General features: G+C 32.0%; 2 protein-coding genes across 3 annotated transcripts; one reads left to right on the top strand and one right to left on the bottom strand.

Annotated features, from left to right (window-relative positions):
- The first annotated feature begins 760 nt into the window (after positions 1 to 760).
- LOC143062573 (uncharacterized) lies at positions 761 to 13,743 on the top strand. The gene is made up of 4 exons (XM_076234235.1): positions 761 to 853; positions 3,879 to 4,098; positions 8,965 to 9,384; positions 10,848 to 13,743. Exons 1-4 carry the CDS (start codon positions 761 to 763, stop codon positions 11,219 to 11,221), a joined length of 1,107 nt encoding a protein of 368 aa, XP_076090350.1. The 3' UTR covers positions 11,222 to 13,743.
- Positions 13,744 to 14,237: 494 nt separating this feature from the next.
- On the bottom strand, positions 14,238 to 18,869 carry LOC143064843 (uncharacterized). Of its 2 annotated transcripts, none has more exons than XM_076237979.1 (2): positions 17,529 to 18,869; positions 14,238 to 15,840 (listed from the first exon to the last, which is right to left on the bottom strand). In XM_076237979.1, the coding sequence occupies exon 1, from the start codon at positions 18,818 to 18,820 to the stop codon at positions 17,543 to 17,545; it is 1,278 nt and encodes a 425-aa protein (XP_076094094.1). In that variant the 5' UTR covers positions 18,821 to 18,869; the 3' UTR covers positions 14,238 to 15,840; positions 17,529 to 17,542. The 2 variants fall into 2 exon arrangements, with proteins under 2 accessions (XP_076094094.1, XP_076094095.1); XM_076237980.1 differs by having other exon boundaries at positions 14,238 to 15,837.
- Between the last annotated feature and the right edge of the window lie 5,122 nt (positions 18,870 to 23,991).

Here is a 23,991-nt window from a genome sequence, read left to right as displayed (position 1 = left end):
TTCCCCTGATTTGTTTAGTGTTACCACTCGACTGGAATAGTCAGAAATCGAGTCAGCTATACAGATCATTTCATCGATGGAACTTATCTTATCCGGAAAACAGAACAAATCTCTATTAAACTCGAAATGTGAGATTTGTTTTCCCAATGATGTCAGAATGTATATCTCAACATGACATGGTTCATCCATTGGAATTGATTCTCGACTAGGCTCGACTGTGCATATAATTATGTTATTGTCTGGTGAAACATGAATAGCTGTCGGAATTTGTGGATTTGTTTGATAAAATGTCGTTGAGTCAAAGAAGTCTTTTCGAGGATTGGAATCGATAAGTTTTGATGTGATAGTTCTAATGTCGGATTTGTCTGGTGAAATAAATATTATATCACCGGAATTAAGAGCTGAAATGTCTTTAACATCCAATTCAAAATTGTCAAGTTCGTTAAATGTATTCTTGGTGCTATCTATTTCTATTTCATGAATCATATTGTTTTCTAAATTTCTTAACAAGACTAAACCACCTTCTAATGATACAATTTTGTCTATACAAGTTAATTTCGTTTGGATACACGATACATGTTTCATCTGAAATATGTCCTTAAATCTTATTTCTCCTAATAATGGCAAGGCCCCTATTTCCTTTTCACAGAAGTTACCTATTTTGGTTCGAATCTTCAAAGCCGTATGACTTTTAATCTCCACAAGCTGTGAATGTAGTGATCCTCTAACATCGTTGACTCTTTTAACGTCACCACACGACATGACTGTATCAATGTTGATAAGAATATCCTCTATTTCACTTTTAGCTTTCTTCAGTTTTGATATTTCTGGCAAAATGGTTTCTTTGGTTTCAGTGAAATTTATATCTAGTCTTTGAATCAATTCCTCTCTCTGCTTTTCCAATACGTTGGCTATTGAATCTTTCATGTATTTTTCCCATTTGTAAATTTTCTGCTTTGCCTTTTCATACTTGTGTGTATGAAAAATAATTAGATGTTCAAGACGTTTCAACCTTCTGATGAGACTTGGAAGTATACTTAATTCAATTCTGTCTTTACCATTTTCTATTTCTGATGTTTTTGTCAAATAGTAGGCTTTTAAATTTTCTAATGTATGTTTTTGATGTTTGATTGATATACACGCTGTACAGGCTGTTTCCTCACAATCCAGACAATACAGTACACAGTTTTCTTCTTTATGTAACAAACATGGAAGAATTGGAATGTGGAACAACTTCGTTAAAGATGCATTGTCATCTTTGATATTGATAATGTGATGAAAGTCTATCGTCTTTATCTTTTCATGAAAACGCCGACATCTCTCGCACAAAATGAAATTACACTCTAAGCATCTATATTTAACTTCTATTGTTTCTTCGCACATGTTGCATGTTTTTGGAACCTGCGCTTTCAAAGCTAGCGAATTTACTTCAGTCATGTTTGTATTTGCCGTTTTAATGTCCTACAAATATGAGGATATGAATTATGATACTTTGTGCAGAAAACATTTCCTTGTTTGACCTACTTCTAAAACTTCTTCCGGGATAATTAATGAAAAATGAGATAAAAATATTGAAGGACTATTATTAGAAAAAGCAGAACAAGGTCAACATGTTTTTTTATTTTAAAAAATAATTTCCTTTACATGCATTATTAAACAATCACCAACAAACACATTGTGGGATATGATATGAATCTTATTGTATTGTTCATGATGAATTCAAACAACTGCGTTTCTCTAACATAACTTTATATGAAGTTAAAGGCAATAACATTTATTTAGGGCACAAAAGATGTGGAGTCTAAACTTCCAAAATTCTGAAATCCTTACAAATCAGTCCGCCAAAAGTTAAGCACTATGATTACACGGTGCCTGGCTGTTATGGCAAAACCTGTCCTTCTTTTTCTTCAAATGAACACAATTCTCGACTCATTCGCTAAATCCTTTGTCAACTAAGATTGTAACTATTATTTTGCTTTGAAAAAAAGCTGACACAACTCTGATTTAAATTAAAAAGCACCGCCATAAGCGGGTTTTTTAAAGTTAAAAATGTACCTTTCAAAGACAACTCGATAGATTAAAATACAAATTAATGCATACAATTTTTCCGAGAAGTAAGATACTGGTAGTTGGTGTGATTTGATGTAGGGTTCAAATAGGTTTGTCTCTTTTTCTGGTCTTTCGTATAACCCCATACTTGTTTGGGTTAATAAATATTTTGAACTGAGTGTCACTATAGAGTCTTATGTAGGCAAAACGAGCATCTGGTGTATATTATTATATGCCTGATACCTTTGATAACTATTTTTTCCGATGCACTGGTTGATAGTTATGTTTTGATAATAGAGACACGTTTTAAATACACAATGGCGTATATATTCTCTAAATATAGGCGCTGCAGCAATGTTCATTCATAGACATGGAGGCGAAAGATATCAAAAGGATATTGAAACTTTAAAAGAAACAGACAAAGCAACAGCAAAAACGAAGAAAAGACAATCAAATATGTTATCAATGAAATGAAATCAAGCATCTTGAAATGTATGTTTAAAAGGATTTTTTTTTAAATCTTTGTTTTATTAGACGATAAAAATATTAACAAAAAATACCGGCCACCATGTAAACGAGATTTCAATATACGGATTAGCAGTTACGGGCATTTACAGTCAACAGTTTTAAAAGTTAGTGGATAAGAAGCCACTTCTAACTGACACCACAGGATGAATATATCCCACAATATCTTAAGAGTGCCATCTGTTACAGTACAAATACATATGATATTTATAAATTTATCAATATATATATATGAATGTCTAGTCGAACATCCTTACGATATAATATTTGACTTAAAATGGCCATTTAACGTGTTGTTTTTTAATATAAAAAAAGAACTAGATACGAGCAGGCACCTTACACGAAAACATTTAAACGCATATAAGTATCTTTGTAAAATACATCTAGTAACAATTTTATCAGAAGCAACATTTTATATTAGTCTTGGCTTATACTTTTCTGATAATGATAAGAATTTAAGTTGAGATTATTTTGGCAGTTTGGAACATACTTCAAGTCTGAAGTTCTTATTTAAATATGTAAGTCAAAATTCAAACATATAAATACTAAAAAATATATTAATGACTGAAAAGTATTTCATTTCGAAAACTTTCTTTATCATATCTCTTTTTTTCCAACAATACAACCTAAAAACTTACCTTTTTATATTACTTAAACGCATCTAACTGTACTTTGATTGTGTTCGACATAAGCAATAAAGACGTTGACGTAAAGGCGTCATTTAGAAACGTCAAAAATTACAAGAGCAAAATAAAATTTATCCAATTCAGATACTTTCAGATACACATTAATTCATTTTTATTGAGGGTGTTAATCTATGTCATATATTTGTTTTAATGCTACCTTTTAAATTTCCTAAAGGCAATATGTTAAAGACAATGATAAGCTCCCTAACAAAGCTACTTCATACTACTCGTGTGTTTTTGCTATGTGTAAACAATTTTCCATCTGGCATTTGTATTGATTATATTATAAGGATACTGTCTACAAAAAAAAAAAGAAAAAAATCACGTGCAGGTTACTGCTTTCAAATTAGCATTTAACTTCCTATTTGGCACATGTGGTATCAGTACTTTTATAGTGTTTCCTCATTTTTAGTGTAATGATTGTCTATAACCCCAAAAATCATAATTGGTACTTTAATTGGAAAAATATAACTTTAATATTATATATCTAATCCAGACTGTATGAGAGAAATAAAGGAGGAAATATCTACACTTCTTTGATTTATAACAAAGAAACCTTATAACTTGACACTGCTCAAGATTAAATCTTAATTTCACATTATTTCCTCATTCATTTAGGAAGTTTTTTACTTTTTAAACTTAATTGCTTCCTTATCATTGACGGAATTTTCAAAAAGTTTTATATTTTATCATCAGGTGAAAATAAATCTTTGTATACGGCAGTGTGCCGATCATTCAATTATTACAGTGGAAGTAAATGTGGTACAGGTCAAAATGGTTCAACTGTTTGAGAAGTTAGTTGTGTGGATATGTTTAACATTAAATACAGAAGTGTTCAGTGAGTACATATAAACACCTATCAAAACAATAAAGTCACTGCTCATTTATGCAGATCTTGTATTCAAACAACATTGCAACTTAAAGAAACGTGACCTACCCAATTAAACTAACTACTGGGTTTGTAAGCAGCCCGACGCGTGCCCAATATGGAGCAGAGTTTGTTAACCTGTCAAAGCACTTGAGATCACCCCTAGGTTTTTGGTGGGGTTCGTGTTGTTCAGTCTATAGTGTTCTTCGTTAAGTTTTGTGTACGATTGTGCGATTTTTTTTCTGTTGGTCGTTTACTTTTATAGCCATGGCGTTGTCAGCTTATTTTTGACTTATGCATTTGAAGCATTCAATGAATGACCCTCTGGTAAATTATGCCTCTCGTTAGCTGTCAACTGATGTAGCTCAAACATACGACAGGTGAATTAGCATTATTGATAAAGAGGTGCAATAATCCACTTTCCCAGTTATTTTCTTTCGACAAACTTTCACTGGAGGTTTGCAATAAAATGACATTAGTGAACATAACCGTCTATCGGAACTTTTCTCGACCTATTACATTGACGCATGACGGAGGCGAGCACATATTTTGTTTGAATATAATGTTATCCAAAACATAACCCATTCTGCTATGTTAAATCTATTATACGTATTTTCTGGATGATTTATTAACAAACGTTTGAGGGAGCAATTTATTCAGTTACCGATAATTACTAGGTAATTTCAGTTGATCAATACATATACACGGGTGTCATTCGGTTTAACGAGAGAAATGATCGTGAAGGAATATCTAACGGCGGTCAAGTATTGAGAGACGATCGTGAAAGTTCTGGTAACGGATCGTGAAAGACATTTAATCGAGAAGACATATGAAAGGTCAATAAATATTCTAGTTTAATTAATTACACAGACAAATTAACAAAAAAATAAAACTGTCTGTCAAAATGGTTCAACATTATGATCAGTATGTGAGAAGATCCAGTTTTAAAAGTACATAGTTATTACAAAACAACAAAAGGCAGATTGCTTCTCGACATTTCAATGACATAAAAAATGTAAACAAACATGATTTTTTCACAAGTTCGACTAGAAAAACTACTTTTATCCGAATAAGGGCATTCTATTTGAATTAATCAAATACTTCTCATAGTTATTTTGTATAAACATAATCTGAAACTTGGTAAATAAAGAACTATTTACACAAAAATTGATTTTTCGGAACGTGAAAGATCACGTATCGCATTTTTGAAGATCGTGAAAAGCATCGTGAAAGATCTGATGCTACGAAAACGTTCAAATTATTCATCAATTATATCATAATTAATATTCGTTATTGGTATTTAGAAAAGCTAGATAGGTCAACATCCTCAATAGGTTTAAGCATTTCAAAGTATTAATATTTTCAGAAAATGAAATGTAAAAAAGATTGTAGAATGAAGCTTTTTTATTGTCATGTGAAGTACTCACTTATCACGAGTTATAGATACCCACATTTTGTATATTGGATCCTATAAACTACATGTCCGTCAGACAGGATTCAGCTGACCCCGAATTTGCCTCATTTCATTGATGAAGATTCATTGCTGTGGTCAAGTCCGTATCGCGGATTCGTTAAGCTTTAGGATAAGTAAAATCTCAAAAATACTGAACTGAACAAAAAGGATAACTGTCTGTTGTTATGATTGTAAGGTGTAGATTTTCGACTTCTGCAAGGTTTTAACTAACATCGAACTCATTATTATGCATCATTCGGCAATGTTTGTTTTATGTTATTTAGCCTTTCAGATATATACCTGTATGCTATAGCGCCAAGGTAATTCGTGTATAATGTGTACATGTCTGTATGCATGTTTCATATATGACCATGATGACGTCAATTGTATTTAATATATTGAATGATAGTAAGATGTCTATGTCTGACTGTCGGTCAGGGTTCATATACTTTTGACTTTATGTTCCGAATTAATTGGCCAAGCATAACTTTTACTTTTGTCAGTTTCTAAGGCACTGTAAGGATTGGAACACATTTATTTGATGTACGGGATATTTGTAGAGATCTGTATGGCAGGTTCATCTGACATTGAACTCTTTTTATGAACCATTGACAATCTTAAGCGCATTTGACACTTCTAGGAAAACCCTTGATATTATAGACGTTCAACAAATATACTATCATATGAAAATAAGACGAGATATTACAGCATTTGCGATCTGGCATTCTATAGTTTGTAGTATATAGTTAAATCAATCCACATCTGCGTTGTGTAAAAAGAACTTAAGAAAGTACTGTTGCACAAAATGTTGGTTATCGTTCAATCTCAAATTACTCATGAAAGATGCTGTTTTGCTGTAAGTTTTTGTTTTATGGATATCATTTTGGTTTAAACGTTGCATATCCATATTATTGGCTAAATAGTGTCGGTCTTTCTGAATTGCACTAGACCGATTCTCAGAGCTGAATCTTTCACACTTATTTAGACACGTTTTTAATTATTGGTCTTTTTGAAACATTCGAGGTAAATTGTTGAATAAAAAAAACAATAGCTTTAATGTTCATCCTTATCAAAATAGTTACAGGCTTCAACGAGCTGCAGGTTTATCAAATGGTAAAATAAATACTGATTTCTGATTACTAGTATTAAGTCTGGTCACGCATTATCTTTCACGATAAAAATAATGCGTTGCCTGATCTTTCACGATCAAGTTTGATGGACATTCAACAAATTCAAGGTTTTCATTTACAAGTTAATACTTATAAGGGAAGAACATACTTTAATTTTACTGCACCAAAGATTATATTTCAAATATATCATGATAAACTGAAATATGACCATTATAGGTACAAAAAGTGTGTTATGTGTAATTAATTTCTTAGACATGCATTGCGCCTTTTGTGTTTTTTCATAAAGTACTGCATATTTTCTTTATCTTATTTCACAGTTGTGGAAGTTAAACCATTTTGACAGACATATTTTTTTGTTCGGATTTGTTCCGCGTTTTGAAAATTAAACGATTATTTCAAAGATTCTGAATTAGAATTTACATTAAATGTCTTTCACGATCCGTTACCAGAACTTTAACGATCGTCTCTCAATACTTGATAGCCGTTAAATATTCTTTCACGATCATTTCTCTCGTTAAACCGAATGACACCCGTGATATATATAGTTCTTAAAAGATGAATTCTTTAAACTACTCAAATCTTAATTAAATAAATCTGCAGCAAGATGATGTTATTATTTTTGAATTATAAGTTATTAAGTTCAAACAGGAGTTCAAACATGTAAATGGTGTACGAGATTTCCATTTTTTAAGCATAGGTTTATAACTTACTTACAAATACTATTGTCAGAGACAGAAATTCAGTTTATTGATGTATCTATCCTGTATTACTTTGTCAACTTCCCGTAGAATTTTATGAAATAAGATTTATTATTATTAATCTTAAGAAAAAATTATTACACTTTTCTAAATCAGTTATTTATTTAATGTTTTTACTTCTTGTAAAAATTATTAAAACGAAAGGGTTATAAGGCGAGTTTTTATGTGTTATTTGACGCCATTGTGGAACCTTTAATGCTGCAGCATTTATTTTGATTGTCAACTTATTTATAATAGCAAGGGAATATAATAGTTTCGACTATGTGCATCCGTCAATTCATCAGTCCCGTTTCAAATTTAAAACTTTAAAATTATATATAAAATAAGGGTTTTACCGAGATTATGTGATAACTAAACATAGATATATGGAAATGGTAGAGTATGGTGTATTATGCCTACATGGGCTTGTTCATAATGTTTTGAATATACATATATTCGTACATGGATGTGTATGTTTATCTAGTTCTTGTCCATTCGTTTTTGATGCGCTTTGTTATTTTATTTTGCCATGTGATTATGGACTTTTTTCAATATTCATTCCCGTCTCTATGGTCTTGTGGTAGCGTGCTCGGCTCGAATTCTAAAGGTATTTGATTCTATCATCGTCCTGTTCAAATCAAAGACCGACAGCCTCTCTACCAAGCATCCTCTAATACTTATAAAGTAATCATCCAATAGACAATATATTTGGTATAGAAAGATAAAAAGATTTATTCTACCGTTTACGTATGAGGCGTAAAAAACTATTATGCGACACAAAATGACATAGTTTTTAATATCTTTATAGTCTTATTTGGTTTTGTTATTTAGCGGATAACATTTTCCTTCTCCATTGATTGATAATAATTCTGTAGAATTATAAAAAGGTAGTACAGTTTGAGGACGATTTGCAATGCATATCCTAATTTTTTAACCAAACGTAGTCCAGTTTGTACGATATATTAAAGGATAGGTTTATATCGGGTAGTTTATATGGAATGAACGTTTGTATGTACGCTCAATATGTATGTTCTTACCTACTTTTGATGTTGCTGTACACTTTTAAGACGTATATTCCATTTCTAAACTACACCTTATCGTAAAATAGCATTATATGTTTAATTGGTTTGTTCTTATCGCAATATAGTTTTCATCTTGTCTTTCTGTCTTTGTCATGAGGTGCTACCTATGTATTCATACTATACATCCTCCGGTTTTTATGTCGGCCTTATTTATTTTAAAGTGGGATTCTTAAAAGAATTTTAAAACCGTTAAAATATGGAGTGAATTTACAGTTTTCTTTAAAATGATTTCTTATCCAGGTTTGGTTTTTTTTGGCGAGGAAAATAAATATTCCAAATTGATACGTTTAACTTCTCTATCAAACACAAAACTACAAGATTAATTATATTTTGAGATGAGATGTTGAAATTGTGAAATTCATGAAAATATTGCTATATGATTTCTTAGTGATGGTATGATTTATTTTATTCTAAAATATTTTATCTTTTTGCAGTTATTTGCACCAATAGTATAAACATCAAATTCGAAGTTCCGTCAATCATTATCTACCAAAAAGAAAACCTCGAGATGAACTGTCAACTTGCATTCAACGCTTCTGTTGATGATTCGGTATATTACATTAAACTGTTGAAAAACATTTCTGGCATTTATAAAGATGTTGTCACGATAGCATACTCATCAGATGCTGGTATTAACAACAGTTTTCTCCTTGTCACATGGAGTGACAATAACTTCAAATCAAGAGCAAGCGTGAATGAATCTGTAATTTATCCTGCATCAGAAGCAAAGTTGAAATTAATTATTCCAGCCGACAATATGATATGTGGGGATGGAGGAAGCTATCAATGTTTAATTAGTTACTACACTTCTAATTCGTTTTCTGAAACATCTTACGGAACTGTGAATCTATCAGGTAAATCAGCTCAATCTTGGGCATAAAATATTAATATATCGTTTTTAATTTTAGATAATAATCAAGCTGAATAAAATATGTTGATGACTTTGTATATCGATATTTGGTCATCCTCGATTCAAAAGCGTTATTCAACAAAACGTCATCATAAAATTTATAAGAAATTTTTTAACACTTTTTATAAAAATGTGAAAAAAATTAAACGAATTCAACCGGTATTCGACCTTTTCAATAAAAACTCGTTTCAGCAGAAGAATACGTTAAAACATGTATACAGTTGAAACTTGCATTTAAAACAATCAGTATAGTGCCAAAAATATAGTCTTCAAAATACTGTTTTGTTAAACCGGTACGTTAAATTGAGTAAATGTCCTTTTGATAAATTGTGCTCACCCAAGTGATATAATTGACAAACTTCAAAATTAAAGATTTTTTGGTAATTCTGTTTTACCCTAAAACGCGTAAATTGCATTTCTATCAACGAATAAATTTATATTTTAAGTTAATTATATGTTACTGCAAAATATGAAATTTGTTTGAAAAAATTAACGAAAATTCTTATTTTCTATGATAACATTTTACAATAATATGCGTGTTTAGTCCGGAAGGTAAAATTTTTTCGATAGAGATTGAGATGATTCTGGCTTCCTAATTTTGAACTTTCCATTTCTATGTAGCACCATTCAAACAGCGTCTGTATATGGAGTATATATCTCCCAGTTGATACGATATTCCAGAGTTTTCATTTGTATCAGGATTTCCTTGGTAGAGTATTGCTGCTTACAAATGCGCTATTAAACAAAGAGTTCCAAGAGGTGAAGTTGAAATTATCCACACGAAAACTTTACGGACGCCATCACGAGTTCGTTGACCATTATGGAATATCTGCTTCATGTTTTACGACGGATTAGCTCTGGTTTTGTAATTGCAATCCCTTTCTATTTTCCTTAAATATGACCTTCCGAATTAGACTTATCACAGGGTTCGTATTTACACGTGCAACACAACTAGTGCCACATCAGGAGCAGGATCTAGTGACAATATAATATTGGGGCACCTAATATATATTCATTTTTACTGGATTCTTAATTTTCTTTGTTTTATAATCTGTTTGTCTTTTTGTCGTTTTATGTTGTTCGAGAGGACATTGTCAATTTGTTTTAGGATTATTAGTTTGGACATCTGTTAGAATCTTCTGTCTCCCTTCTAGTATTAAATATTCTTAGAAAGTCCGAATCCTTTTACAACTAATGCTTTCCAATCTTTAAAGTAACCTTTATTATATTGATAACGGAAAACTAGATAACGATTTAATATTCAGACAATAGACAGGCGTTTATAATACGCTTCCAATAGACAATTGAAATCATGAGACTACCAACCTTTATTTATATGTATTTTCACTTTTTTTTAAACAAATGCATGTGCTGTTTGATTTTGTTTCAAAACATCTACATTTTCAGTTGAGTCAACAACAGTCAAAATATCAACTAAATACCCATTTGAAAATGATTTCCTATTCTCACCTGGAACGGTTGTAGATTTGTTTTGTAATGGGACGGTTGGCTCACCACCGGCAGATTTTCACTGGTGTTATCAACGTATCGGTGTCGACACTTCGCTCATACCTTATCCTGGTAATATAATACAGCAGCCTGCAACTAAAATGGATTGCCAGTATAGTCGTCAGTCTACTTTATCATATAACATCACAGATGACTATTCGGCTGTCGTTTTTCAATGCATAGCTGAGTGGAATAATACATGTTCTCCTGGAAGAATAAATGCAAAGTATAGACTTAGGATAAGTAAGTTTATATTTATTTCACCCAAATGATTGAATGCTGTTTAGAAATATGTTCAGACGGCAGCTTTACCCATGCTGAGCGAGAGTATGAATACGCATCCCGTCTGGTAAGATTGCGGAAGTAAACTCTGTTGTCTCTTATTGAACAGCAAAATATCAATCATTCCATCACATGTGCAGGTCCACTGTAATATTGTTGTTATTATCTTTCATTTCGGTTCAGTAAACATATAACTAATTTTGCTTTAATCTTTAATTTGACCTCTCTCTTATGGTCTTTTTGACGACAAAGATAAGACGATTTTCTACGATTCAGTAAACAAAAATATGCACAAGGGCGCTCATTAGCTATAAAAAGATGTGGTATCAGATCCCTAATATTGAGACAAAAAAAATTAAAACAAAATATAGGTCAAAGTACGGTCTTCAACACGGAGCCTTGGCTCACACCGAACAGCATGCTATAAAGGCCCCAAATATTATTAGTTTTAAACCATTCAAACGGGAAAACCAACGTGAAAACCAAAAGTCTAACCTTTAAAAAAAATGAATACACTTATGAACCACATTAATAAACAACAACTGCTAAAGATCAGATTCCGCACTTTTTACATCCTCGTCATGGTATCATTTTACTTCTCTGACAAGCTTTGCTTATACAGTAAGTTTATAAAATAATCAGGCAGACACTTCATCAATATCATATATGTAGATACAAACATGTTAAAATTGTTATCACAGATACGCTGAGCATTCAACTTGTTCAAATTTACTATTTGATCAGAAAGAAATATATTTAAGACGTAGTGAGATCATTTTTCATTTACTGATATTTTTAAAATCCGTTAATAATACTGTCTTGTTTTTAGTTATAATGTAATTTTGGGTATTTTTTTGGGAGGGGGTTGTTGCTTTGTTGGTGTTTTGTATATTTTCATGCTTGCTTTAAGTATATAGCTTTTCATATACAACTTGATTAAACATACTCACCATCGCGCTTCTTTATTATTAACATTTTAACAACATATATTAGTAATGCCATAGAACATATTTGACATATTACAAATCTGAGTTGGCGAAACCAAACTTAAAAGGTATGTATTGTTATTTCGGTTACATTTACCACTATTGTAATTTTGAATTATTTGATTATAAATGTTAATTTTTTTTATTGTTTGAAATAAGAATATCAATTTAAAAAAATCATTTTGAATATATAGTGTTGCTGTTATTTTCATAATAAAAGGAAGGATTGACATCTTGTTCGGAAATACTATTCTATAATTTTGCTCTTTTTTTTTATTTAATCAGAGACTTTATTGATATTGTTCTTGTTTACAAATGTTGTTTTTGTCATGATTCTATATTGTTTTCATTATAAATTTTGGAGAAATGATATGTAATAAATAGGTTATTAAATAGTCCACAGTGAAGGTACAGAACTTACTGTGAAGGTAGACATAGGTACAAGAAGGTATATGTATATATTTAAGGAGGAAAATAACACTTGTATCAACATATCATATTGCCAAAAAAACAAAAACAATGAACATATAGAAAACTGAGGTTTTATAGACAAAAAAAAATACAACCCCAGACATAATCTTTGCCTCTAAATGATCATTAACTTATATTTTTCACAATGGATCATGAAATGTTTAATTCGAACGCAAGTTATCTTCGCTATTTCGAATATTATAATTATGGAAACAAAAATTACAGAAAAAGAAACAGATACGAATCGCTTTCCTTGCTTCTTTAAAGACTGGTATAATTTCCTATTTATTTTATTTTTGAGTTGATATTATAAAGGGATTTGAATACCATGCGTACAACCCTCGACAACCGTGGGTACGAAAACGTTTTGTGTAAATAAAATCAATGTATGGTCAAATCCAAGATGTTTAATAATTAGAAGTATGCTGGAAAAAATGCAGTTGAAATTGTGTGCTGTAATAAACAAAACTTTTATTTATTATATTTGAAGAAGATAGACCGTATGATTTATATATGCCTTAATTTCATTTGGCTATTCAAATAACATACATTCAATATTAAGATAGCATATGTTTCCTTATTATGCTTAATGAATAAAATTAAAAAATAATAATAATCTATCTAAAAGTATCGTTTTATTTATAGACTGCCCTTGAGTTTATGACTTGCGGACCGGTTCACGGAAGACATTAGTCACATATTATTTGCAAGTTATTTATAAAATGACTGTGTGAACAGTACTATTAAAATGTGTACGTGCTATTAAACAGATACTTATTACATGATTTTATAGATTCTTCCTGTCTAATTTCTGTCGTATTTAAACCGTTAAATACATAACACAAAACTGTTTATTAATGCAACTTTATAATGTGTATTACAATTATTTGCGGATAAGAATAATTTTATTGCGAACTCTGACGTTTTTTGTTAAAATAGGAATTTCATATCAGTTAACTGTTCTGTTGTCTCTCTGAAATTGTATTACATCTCCCAGCTTTTGTATTAATATTATATTTACATTGTGTCATAGATTAAATGTATGCTTACTTGTATTGTTGATATGTCTTTTGATTAAGTTTTGTTTTTCTTTGTTGTGTTAGACTGTCGTTTCAGGTTAAGGTAAATGTTGGTATCCGTTAAAACGTTAAAACCCGCTTGATTTAAAACTTATTTTAATATATTTGAAGACAGAGATATTGTTTGATTTGTATGACTGTTTGAATCCCAAATCATTAACAAAGTTAAAACAGGATTGAGGATGGCGGAAAAATTAAAAACAGAATATGCTTGACAGGGAATCTGTAATGAAAGAAAATGTGTGTCAGACACCCAATATTTGAAATGCAAACAAAATTATGGGTTGGACATAAAAGTTTAAAATAGAAAAAATATGAAATTGTATACAAAATATAAATAAATTATTTGGTTCCCTAGGCAATTACATACATTCCCATTCTTGTTTACAATGTACATCTATGTGAGTGTATTTGTTTACTTTTTTTTTTTTTGTATACTCATTTTTTTGTTTGTTTGTCTGGTCTAATTCCAAAACTAAACGAGACTTACCTTGGTAAAAGTTGAAGTTCAGTTGGAATTTAACGTAGTCATCTTTAGTTGTAGGGATCAGATGAGATGTTCGTGCGCATGTGTAGCTTCAGTCTTCAAAGTCGAAGGGTTTGTGCATACAAAAGTACTAAGTACAACATCACAAAAAAGAGGGAGGGATATCGGGAGGGCATCTGATCCCTACAACTAAAGATGACTACGTTAAATTCCAACTGAACTTCAACTTTTACCAAGGTAAGTCTCGTTTAGTTTTGGAATTTAACTACGTCATCCCGTTTCCGGGACCAGATGAGACTTCAAAGAGCACAAGCCCTGAGATAAGTCAAAAAGTTATATTAAAAACCTCCAAAAAAAAAAAACAACAACAAATATATCCCTCCTATATACAAAGTTCATTTACAAATAAAGTTCTATGTACTCAGAACAGCTCTCTGAAAACATTGTTCATCTGACTCGATCGGCTTCTTGTAGAATTTAGCAAAAGTCTTTTCACTGGTCCAACCAGCTCTACGTAAAATACATTCCACAGGAATCAGATTATGGAAAGCCTTAGAAACAACTGCTGATCTAGCGCTATGCGAAGAATAAGATTTTAAATTAATTCCTGATTTAGACATCACAGTTTTGATCCATCTGCTAATTGTTTCTCTTGAAACGGCTTTAAACGGTTTCACATAACTTATAAAAAGTTTCTGACTATTACCACGAGCTTGAGCTGTTCTCATCAAATATTCTTTTAAAACAGTAAAAACACACAATCTCCTATCTGGAGGATAAGCAAAAAGTTCAACAAAATGTACATTAAACCCAGGTCTATTCTGTTTTAATAAACCTGAATAAAACAAAGTATAACTATCCTTTCCTTTAACTAAATTGTCTAAACATAGCAAAAACAACGACTGTGTCCTACAAGCCGTGGATAAAACAATTAACATTACTAACTTCAATGTTAAATCTTTCAACGAAATATACTTTACGGGAGATAACTTCCGTAAAAAATTAAAAACTTTAGATACGTCCCAAGTTTCACTATATCTAGGTTCTGAAGGTCGCAAATTATAAACACCTTTTAAAAATCTGATGATTGTAGCGTTAGAGCCAACTGTCACTCCATTAAACATTATTCCTAAGGCTGACAATGCAGATCTTGCACAATTTATCGTACTATAACTTAATCCTTTATCAAAAAGCACTGTTAAAAAATCTAAGACTTCATTTAAAGCTGGTTGAAGTGGATCAATTTTCCTTTTACTACAGAAACGGAACCATTGCTTGACATAAGTTGAGTATTGCTTTTTCGTACTGTCTCGCCAAGACGCCAAAATGATTTTGGAAGCCTTGTCTGAAATGCCTTGGTTTTCCAAATTTTTCCTGATAACCGACAAGCAAGAAACTTTAACTGATTGTGAAGAGGATGAATCTTTTCCGTTCCTGGAATGGACAGAAGTCTTTTCTTTCGAGGCAACATTTTTGGAAAGTCTATCAACATTTCTAGTAAAACTGGATACCATGCCTGAGTCGGCCATAATGGTACAATCATCAGAACCTCTGCACTGTCTTTCTGAACTTTCTGTAAACATCTACTAATTAGAGAAAAAGGGGGGAAAAGATAATAAAATACCTCATCAGACCATAAAATACTAAAAGCATTTACAAATACTGCCTCAGGGTCAGGTTTCCACGACGAGAAACTCTTAACTTGACAATTTAATCTAGAGGCAAATAAATCATGGTCTGGAGTACCCCAAATCTCCACTAATTTATGGAAAACTTGCTTATCAAGCATCCACTCTAAATGATCGTCAATTTTTCTTGATTCAACATCTGCAGCGTTATATTTACCAGGAATATGTTCTACTGAAATCCATATATTTCTATCAATACACCAAACCCACAAAAGTTTGGTTATTTCATTCATTTGCTTGGATTTTATACCACCCATATTGTTAACATAAGCAATTGCACTAGAATTGTCACAAAAAATCTTCACATGTATATCTGAATAATTTTTACAAAAAGCCTTCAGAGTATAAGAAATGGCTAACAATTCCAGAACATTTATGTGATAAGTTTGCTCAACATCATTCCATCTTCCTTGAATTTTTTGGTCTTTAAATAAAGCACCCCAGCCTTTTAATGAGGCGTCAGTTGTCATAGAAAAATCTGGATTTTTCCTATTAATGACTCTTTTCTGACAATGTAAGTTTTCAACCCACCATTTTAAATCTGCTTTCATGGCAAATGTTATAGTCATATTTTGATCAAAATTCCCAAATGAAAATTTTAAAGCCTGAATCTTTTCAATTTCTAAATTTCTGTAATATAAATGACCAAAATCCACAGCTGTAAGAGTGGATATTAGCAAGCCTATAACATGGGCAACTAACCGTATACTAGCTACGTTTTTCTTGATCAGATTCTGACATTCTAATACAATTTTTTCTACTTTTTCTTTTGGCAACACAACTGTCATAGATACAGAATCAATAATATTGCCTAAAAAGACAATTTGTTTAGCAGGCATGAACACAGATTTTCTTTCATGAATTATAAAACCAAGCCACTCCATTAAATCATTAGTATTTTGTACATTTTCTATGCACTCATCTTCAGTATCTCCAAGCAAAAGAGAGTCATCAATATAAGCTACATTCATATAACCAAATTGCCGTAAAGTTGCAAAAAACAGGCTTCATTAACTTTGTAAATATTCTAGGTGCTGATAGCAAACCATTTGGTAAACAGGTATATTGAAAAATAGTGTTTTTCCATATAAAACGTAATAGTTTCTGATGTTCCTCTGCTATAGGAACAGAATAATATGCATGACGCAAATCAATTGAACTGAAAAAACAATTTGGTTTCACCAATTTTAAAGCCATTTAGTGTCCATCTTGAAATGATGGGGAATAATAAATTTATTCAATTCCTTTAAATTAAGAATCACTCTATGCTCATTTGTATTTTTCTTTGGAACTGTAAAAATTGGAGATATATATTGATCTGTATCAAATTTAACTTCCACTATTACACCTAATTTTTTCAAATTTTCTATTTCGTCATTTATAATCTTTTCCTGGCCTTTATCAAAAATTCTTTGATATGGTGTGAGACTTTGAGTGGGTATTGAATTATCAATAAATTCAAGGTGACAGTGTTCAACTGTATCCAAAATAAATTTATCAGAAGTAATTTTTTGCCAGTTTTCAACATAATTTTTCAATCTACCTGCTGTAAAAGGTTTAATATCAGAGACACCCGCTAAACTTACCTGTTTAGCATAATTTACTTCCTCAGGAAACTTGGAACACCTCTCAAGTTTTTTGAACCACCTTGATCATTTGAATACTGGCCTCTACCGCCGTAACCACGGCCTCGACCACCTCTGTATCCACCACGACGAGACCCTGCACGGCCTCTACCAAAACCTCGTCCTCTACCAAAACTACCTCCTCGAGAAAAACCATTTCCTCTACCTCTTGCATTATTATTATTATTTAAATTTCGACCAAGTCTGTTCATGTCTTGAATTTCTTTCGACTTTTGATGGACATTGTCACCATAAAGCATGTCAGTGAAAGGAATTGAGGGTGAACTTAAATGATGATATTCAGGACTTAAATCAAATCTTTGATATTCCTTTCTTTTTATATTAGTCATCTTGTTATATTGTGACAGTAAAGCTATGGAATCAATCCCCAAATCTATGCAAGACTGCATTTCTTGTTGACAGTCGTCACCCAATTCAGATTTTAGTTTGCACAACATATTTAATAATTTTGTAATGTTACATGATGCTTTAACAACAGTCTCTTGATGTTGTTGTATGACCGAATCAAAAGATCTAGTTTGAGGAGAGAGTAAATCCCAAATGAGCTGATTTACTCTAGTCCTTGTAAGAGAAACACAATTCTCTGGTCTAGCTACTGATTTCATCAGTTCATTGTATTTTTCATCAGATATTCCCTCACGGAAAAATTCATTAACCGTGTCAGCTAAAGTGTCATCTACACTTGTATCAACATTATCTTTTGACCTATAAGCTTGAGCAGCAGCTTTAAAAACATTGTCACCCTCTTTGTCAACAGTTTTTTGTTTTTTAGCTGGAGGTTCTGCAACCTCAGTATCACCAACATGATCATTATTGTCATTATTATTTTCATCATAAACCTCAGGGTCTGCACCCTGGCTTTCATCGTAACCCTCAGGCTCAACGTAATACAATTCGTCGACCATCGACTTGAGAGACACAAAATCAGTTTTTTGGGAACTCTGTTCCTGTTGCATGTTCTTCAGAACTGAAAAAACCTCAGCTAAAGTGGGCTCTTTACTAGCTTCGCCAGTATTTTGACTCAGACCTTTAAGTCTTGAAGCAACAGTTCCGGCCTCGCCGGAGCTGACAATTTTTGCACCACTACTACAACTATTTGTATCGTCATTCTTTGAACGAGAATCATCACCGGATGATTTTCTTTTAGGATTTTTACCTTTTGCCTCATTTGAAGCACTTGAACCTTTCTTCAAGGATTTTGAATCAGTTTTCGAGAGCATGGCATCCGCCATTGTTTACACCAACAAATATCAACTGCCGTAAAACGGTCTATTTATCGTAAATTTACAACAGAGAAAAATATAAAAAAAATTAATATAAACAATAAACCCCTCGAGTTTATTTACATATTAAACAACAAAAAAAAAAAAAAAAAAAAAAAAAAAAAAAAAAATAACTACCTCGTAGTTATTGTGATAAAATATTTCATTATAGAAGCTACAATTACAGACCACGTCTGCCTTCTATGAAATAAAGCTACGAACTGAAGCTACACATGCGCACGAACATCTCATCTGGTCCCGGAAACGGGATGACGTAGTTAAATAATAAGTTAGTTTTTAAACCTTTCTATAGATAAAGGAAGATGTAGTGTGAGTGCCAATGAGACAACTCTCCATTCAAATAACAATTTATAAAAGTAAACCATTATAGGTCAATGTACGGCCTTCAACACGGAGCCTTGGCTCAAACCGAACAAAAAGCTATAAAGGGCCCCAAAATTACTAGTGTAAAACAATTCAAACGGGAAAACCAACGGTCTAATCTATATAAAAAACGAGAAACGAGAAACGAGAAACACGTATAAATTACATAAACAAACGACAACTACTGTACATCAGATTTACGTATGTATATCTCTGTACCACTGTTAAATGAGGTTTATAAGAATAAAAAATAATATGATTGAATCTAACAGATTCCGGTTTTACAAAAAAAAATCATTCATTTGCCGCTTGAAATATTTTTTGCATAAATTAATCCAAAGAGTTTTAATTGATTTTTTATTCATTCATGAAGGGGTTTTCAGTCAATCAAAGAAATGTTACAACTACCCTTCCATTCCACTCTTAAGCAAAGTAAAGTATACAGGCAAGCAAAGATTACCTCACATGGATTTGGCTAGTAGTTTATATCTTTTTTTATCACATTGCTCTCCATATTTTCTCTGTAAGTCTTGCATTGATGATGATTTCTGCTGTTTACAGTTCCTCTCCGTTTGTAGCTTAAAGATAAAAATGAAAGTGCACAAAAAATTAATTAACCACGATTTATCTACGTCATAAGTTATATCATTATAATGACCAAAAGAAAACAAAACAACGCTTTTAACATTTCATGTGTCTGAAGTAAGGCGAAAAATACCAAAGGGTCATTCAAACTCGAATGTCGAAAATAAACATCATGACTAAAAACGAAATAAAACCACATACAAATAACAACACAACATAGAAAACTAAGGAATGAGCAACACAAATCCTACCATAACTGGGGGCCATGTTAGGAGCTCCGGTAGAGTTCTCGGATTTGTTCTACATGGAGGACCCAACAAAAGGTGACGGGATTGTAGTAACGATATTTGGAACATATCCGAATATTCCATCCGGATATTCCATAACAGTCAACCAACTCACGATAGCCTAACATTTACGAAGGAATGATGGAAACTTAACCTCTTTGAACACTTGGTCTAATAACTTATGTGTAAGTCGCAACCCTCTTTTAAATACTGACAGGAAATACAATCCTTGGAGCATCATATCAACTGGGAGATATATACTCCGTATGCAGGCGCTGCAGAAATGTTGCTAGAGAACTATGGAAAGTTCACAATTGGGAAGCAGAAATCATGTTGGTTGTCATGAAGTTCATTCTCAACCGACCCTCATTGTAAGTTTTTAGATGTCAAAATAGATAAGAAACAGACTTAAATGTTTTTGCTGTGTCTTTTATCTCAAGTTCGATGAGATAGATGCGTTCAACATAGTAATTCTGAATGTTTTAGTGAGAGACGATCGGCTATACAGCGGAAAGTAAAGTTGAAGGATACGTCTTTTCTTCTTCCTACGAAGTTCCTGCATGAAGTCAGACTTATATGAATAAAGGAACCAGCCGACAAAAAGATGGACACAGTTGGATCCCATAGTAATGTCATGAAGCTCCTTTTTGGATGTATAAAAACTGAAATATTTGAAGAACTATATGATAAAAAAAAAAACATAAAAGATGGCCGTATCAGGTAAACTTTGCTGAAGAGATGATACCTTAGATTCTTGACGCTTGGTATATGAATCATTCGGAAACGATATCGGAGTGGCAAATCTAGGATACCACTATGTCATGTTAGGGAGGAAAGTGTTGAAGTTGATTTCAAATCCTTTGAATTCTAATACCTCTTGACCGCTTACGAACTTCTCAAGATTAAGAGTGATGTCATGTTTCCCAGATTGCGAAAAGAAATCCTAAATTCAATCAGCACAAAGGATTACATAATCTACACATTTATTTTAGTTTTGAGCATCAGCAACAGTTTTATTATATTGTAGTCACAAATAGGTGTCACCTGAATATATGCAGCCTTATGGGCCATCTTGTTACGAATCTGTCTTAAGGTGCAATAAAGATAGTTAGATTGTGGTTCTCCGGTGGTTTGGTACACTATATTAGCGGTTTGTGGCGTCAAACAACGGGTTTACTATCTTTTAGATTTGAAATGTAATTCCAAATTGTTGGGTTACTTCATTTATTATTACTGAATTTATCTATTTTATTTATAATACTTGTAGATACTATTTTTGAGTATTTGCGCATATGTAACGTTGCGCTCATGAACATTGTAATATTTTCCGTTTTTTAAGTTTTATGACGTTTCGCTTTTGACGTACGTTACGTTGTCTAGTTTTTTATTCATTGCAAGTTATTTGATATTCGGAGACACATCATTATTTTATAGAGAGATCATAATCAAGTTATATTTTTACTTACGATACATGTTTATGTGTATTTGTATTTTATTGTAGAGAATCTGTTGTTATGATATAGTATATGAAGCCAAAATTATATGTAGTTTTGAAGAATAAAGATACTGTGACGATTTTAGAAAACAGTTGTTCGTAAATTATTATTAATATTGTTCACATGTTTTGGGAAGTATTGTTTATCAAACCTTGTGAAAACTTTATGAATTATTGAGATTACATGTTTTAATTCAACTAGGTTGACATTGTTTGTCTATGTCTCTACCACGACTGCACTAAGGTGGCAGGTACCAGTTTTGGTGTACCAGAACATGTGTCCCACGCAGAAATTTTGTTATAGTTAAGTATTGAGGTATATAATTGCATCATGTGGACTGAAAAAATAAATGAATGTAAATTCTAGGCTATTGTACTACACAAGTAAGTAGTTGCCTACACAGGTTGGGGATTTTGCTTTAACTGGTAGTCACGTATTGTGATAAATATAGTGACAATCTTGGGAAATCGTATAAATTGAATACTGTCTTGGACATGTTTTAGTTATATTTTTGTATGTTTTTCAAAATAGAGATACATGTTAGAGTATTTTATGTAAGGTTTATGTAGAATAGAGTTTTATTCTAAATATTGTAATAGTTTCTTACGAACTATTTTTGCACCGACGTTGCGCACCTTTTCACTGTAATCGGGCTGTTATAACGTCGTTTTCTAAGACGTTTAGTGCAAAGTTATTTACCTAATAAGGAAGATTCCTTATTTGGTCATGGATTTTACCCATATTTGGAATTTCTCTCACGCGAAATAACAACACTAGCGTAAGATTGATAGTATTTTACTCAGTTCCAGCTTGTCCCTAGTTCCGGATAGCAGTAAAATAAACTTGTCTCATAACTTTCAAGGTACAATTTTTCTAAAGCAGCAGTTTAGTTCCTGTATATTGCACTATATATGCATTATAACTATTTATGCAGTTCATATATAATCGTTCCAGTTTCCAGTTTTAAACGGAGGCAGAATTTTAATAGCGTTTTTGTTTTCTAAAGATTCTAAGTTTTGAGAATAAGGTTTAATAATGAATTTCAACTTTAAATAGGAAAGGTGCGTCAACTCGGCAAAAGTGGCCGTTTGTTTCGAATAGTAGGGTGGCTGTTTATATATCTTTTTATAATATAAAAAGAGAGTTACAAAAATAGGGTCTTTATTTGTGTAGTATTTTACATGTATTTATATGGAGAGTTGCTGATATAATCTGTGTTTCCTGAATGTTGATTTTTGGTGTAGCTGTTTTAGAGTATTATCTTATGTTCGACTAATCTATACGGACTATTGTTAATTGTTGATTGTTGTTTTAAGAGATTTATTGCTGTTAATCCATGTTTCAGTTGTTTTTAATATTATTGTCTGGTAAATAAAAGTTATTATACACTTGAAACTAATTTGTGTTTCCATTCAGAACATCAAACTAAAGTCTGAGCTGATACTTGATTACATTACATATAAAAATCTATCCGACTTACACACACACATATAAAAGACTGGGCGCCGACCTAGAAACTATATTTTGGTGATATGCCGTTGTGGTAGCAGTACTATAGTAATTAATTTATCTTGAGCGTTTATATTTCCTGTGAAACTTTTGGTTCGTTGTTGGTGTCTGTCTGGTCTGGCGGTTAGTTTTGTCGGTTAGCTTGAAAGGTTCTCATCGGTTAGCGAAAACGTTACAATACTTATATGGACCTCATACTCGACTTATCGCTTATTTGATGTCTTTGATGTGATCCGTTACACTATCTTTTAAGTTCTATTAGGTACTTATATAGTCTTGTAAATACGTCAAGGCGAATAGTGTATAACACGTGTAACTGGTATTTCATTTTTTTTTTATGTACAAACGACCATTCAATGGCACTATGTGACAGTTTCTTAAATTTTGAACAAGTTCCGATACAATACGCCAAGTCGAAAATCTTCTTTAAGAACAACTTTGCCTTCCTCTTTAACTTGTGTAGATTCGAACTTTTACTGGTGTTATTCGTATTGGTGGTCCATCTATCAGTGGCAATGGTTTGTGATCACCTGTAATGAACGTGAAAGATTTGACAAAGTCTATGAGGAATTGTTTCATTTTTGTTAGGTTTTCTTCAGATGCTCGACATGTCAAATTCGTGGGCATTGGATATGATAGTTTCCGTTTATTTGACAGTTAAAGATAGAATATAGGCCATTAACACTTCCAATTTTGTTTGGGTTGATTTGAGGATTCTCAGTACTAAGAATTGTTTTTTGTTTTTTTTGCGTCTCGCAGATTTCACCAAAAGAGTAGTATAAGAATCAATGCTAAAAGATAGCCTATCAGGGTTAGTTAAATAAGTCATTTGTTTCGTTTTGTCGGAATAAGCTAAACAAATAAAATTGTGTTGGCTTGT

Source organism: Mytilus galloprovincialis, chromosome 2 (assembly GCF_965363235.1).
Source record: "Mytilus galloprovincialis chromosome 2, xbMytGall1.hap1.1, whole genome shotgun sequence".
Classification (NCBI taxonomy): Eukaryota; Metazoa; Mollusca; class Bivalvia; order Mytilida; family Mytilidae; genus Mytilus; species Mytilus galloprovincialis.
This window is presented reverse-complemented; position numbering and strand designations above follow the sequence as displayed.